The sequence below is a fragment of the Papilio polytes genome, unplaced genomic scaffold (genome assembly GCF_000836215.1).
Source record: "Papilio polytes unplaced genomic scaffold, Ppol_1.0 DF824028.1, whole genome shotgun sequence".
Taxonomy (NCBI): domain Eukaryota; kingdom Metazoa; phylum Arthropoda; class Insecta; order Lepidoptera; family Papilionidae; genus Papilio; species Papilio polytes.
This window is the reverse complement of record NW_013525176.1, coordinates 1-3109: the sequence shown is the minus strand read 5'-3', so window position 1 is coordinate 3109 and position 3109 is coordinate 1. Positions and strand designations below refer to the sequence as shown.

General features: G+C 37.0%; 1 protein-coding gene across 1 annotated transcript; it reads left to right on the top strand.

Moving 5' to 3' along the window:
* Positions 1 to 401: 401 nt before the first annotated feature.
* On the top strand, positions 402 to 2985 carry LOC106100904 (SPARC-related modular calcium-binding protein 2-like; the record flags this gene model as incomplete). The annotated part of the gene is made up of 4 exons (XM_013279969.1): positions 402 to 597; positions 1408 to 1470; positions 2053 to 2181; positions 2845 to 2985. Coding segments are annotated over exons 1-4 (529 nt in total), but the record flags the coding sequence as incomplete, so codon positions are not given.
* Between the last annotated feature and the right edge of the window lie 124 nt (positions 2986 to 3109).

Here is a 3109-nt window from a genome sequence, read left to right as displayed (position 1 = left end):
AAGATTAGGACGTTGATTTCAAAGATGGTCAAAAGATAAGTTGTCGATTTTAAAGATTTGCATCTATAGAGAATAGATTAGGGCTTTACCACATGTCGGAGTTTTTAGTAATAAACTCCCAGGTTATACTATAATCAGATAGATACATTTTTATTACTTGATGAACATGTAATATCTTGATCCAGTCCATTCTATGCACCAATAAGAGTGAATATTTCAGTACTAGCACTGTACTAATATACTGTCCTCAGTATATTATCACAGGGGCCTTCTAGAAAAGAGCATTCTCTTTTAAAGGCAACGCATTTGTGTTTCCTCTGGCGTTACAGATGTCCATGGGCGTCGGATCAAGTACCTTTACGGGATCTGCTGCTAGTTTGTTTATACTAAATTAAAAAAAAATGTTATGTCAATCCGTGTTAGGGACGGTGTGTTTCGAGAGCAAAGACGAGGGCGCGTGCGAGTCCGGGGGACTGAACGTGTCGCGGTGGCACTTCAACGCGGCGCGCAACCGCTGCGAGCGCTTCACCTACCACGGCTGCTCCGGCAACCACAACAACTTCCGCACTAAGGACGAGTGCAACGCCGTCTGTCCCGGTATATACCATACATCTATACTATTATAATAAAGCGTAAACACACACTTCTTTGTTGCCTAAGATGTCAGCTTTTACAGCATATTTTTGGAATAATTCTTTCTTTAATAAAAAGCCCTAGACTTATGTCACGCTTTAGGCTATATGTTTTCACGTCATTGAACTTAGGGGGTAAATGTTTTGGATAAAAACCCTTATGTGGGAAAGAGACCATAAATTGCTGCCAACATCAAGGAAGCAAGGTTGTCATCATGTCATGTCATTTGACATTTGCAATTGATAATTTGACACATGTAAACAATAAAATAAAATGTTCATAATTTTATGCGGATGAAGTCGCAAGGGAACAGGTAGTTCTAATACATTTGACAAAAATCTGTACCTAGCTCTAGTGTTACGGTAAAAGAGCTTTCATGGGTTTAGAACGGACATTTGACTAAACTATCGCACAACTGTTCTGCAATTATTTGCAGCCAATTCAACTGTTTAGTTGTACAACTAAAAATCGAGTAGTGTAGAGTAGTGCGCACTTCCGTATAATATCATATGAATCAAAGCAAGACTAATCAGTTGTGCGATACTTTAGTCAAAGGTGTACGCCGCCTCTTACATCATTGCCAGATATTTCAATGGCTAGTTGCTAAGATATAATAATTTTGCAAAAATCTGAATATTATTGTGAACATATTATTTTTTTCTTATTTACCTTGCATATAAAATATGCTTTAAAAATAACGTTTAAAAACAAATCGCGTTACCTACATATACAATTTATCATTCCTGATTTTTTTTATTATGTTGCTTTTAACAGTGGAGGAGGTAACATCGAAACTAACAAAAGAGAAGAGTCGAGAAATCGTTGATCAAAGCGGAGGCATGTCTATTTTTTATATCACACGAGCACGTGCCCATTTGTATTGGAACTAATCACGAGCAAGCACGTGTCAAGTGTCTTTAATATTATTTGTGATTTACAAGTGTCTTTTATATTAATGTTGACATTTTTGATCATTAATCAAAGTGGTTAACATTTTGTACAGTTAAAACATTGAATTAATAGATTTGTAATTAATACCTTGAGTATTTTGGGAAGTATTTCCAGTCTAAACCCTACGAAAATAACAAAATATCCCATCCAAGTCGTAGAGAATTTTGTGTCGTTAGCACTTACCCGTAGGTCATTTTATTATCGTTCAGACCGATGTAGTATCACCAAAAACATATCACTCAATCATCCTTTTATTTTGTGTTCAAGAAATAGGTTGCTTTTTAACAAAATGTTTGCAGTGTGTATATTTTGGTTTATATTCGTAGAAATTAACGAAAACATTATCATTACAAATTCCATTTTACGTGTATGTTTTCATCATAGCATCATTTAAGGCTTCCTACTGACGGAAAGCTATAAAAATTTCAATACTTAATTTTTCTTTAATTAGCTTTTTTTATTTACTAGTATTGAGTCCTTGTGAGAGACTTCGTGAAAAGAATGAGGCGGCTACGCAGAAGTACGGCAAGGGTAGTTTCATCCCCGAGTGCGACGCGGCCGGCGGCTGGCAGCCCGTGCAGTGCATGGCACATATTGGTAATTGTTTGTTTTATGTATAGAAGGCCTCGGAAAGCGACTATTATTTGTTATAACCGAAAGAAGTATCGAAACTTCTAAGTCCATTTTTTATATACCAATGTATTTCTAAATACCTATAAGGGTTTAACTTGAATCTGATAAGAATAAAATCCCGCAGAGAAATTATAGCAAGATTTCTGTCCTAAAAAGTAACTAGGTTTTCAGTGGAAACGCAAAGATTTTTTTTATACATTTATTTTATTTAAACTTTGTACCCAAAAGGAAAACAATTTTTAAAAAAAAAAATCTGCTATAAAGTTAGATAGGGGTGTAAATGAAAGGACGGTATGAATGCGACTGATTTATTTAAATAACTAGCTGTTACGCGCGACTTCCGCGTGGAACTAAAAAAAACAAGTGAGTGGCCTATGTGTTCTTCCAGGCTATCCTCTACATCTATACCAAATTTCATCTAAATCCGTTCAGCTGTTTAGGCTACAAACTCTAACAAACATCCATCCATCTAAACTTTCGCATTTATTAGTATGAAGTATGATAATGTACTGCAGTCGGTAGCCAGAATAGAAGTCGCACTTTCGACTATTAATTCTCAGTTTCGGGTACATAACACCCACAATCATCATTCAATTACATTTTTGTAAGATAATGTGTGTTATGCAGACGTGTGTTGGTGTGTGAGCGCACGCGGGGAGCCGCAGAAGGGGTCGCTGGTGCGCGGCGCGCGGCCCGCCTGCAACTTCAGACAAGCGCGCAAGTGGATGCGCCGCGACCCCGACGACGAGCGCGCCAAAGCTGACGAAGGTAACTTGTATATTATTGTTATCTTTGGTAACTATTATCATAACTGTTACTTTACCATATTTGATTGATCTGTTTGTTCATTAATCTGGTTTTTGACCGACTTCCCAAAAGAAGGAGGTATTCA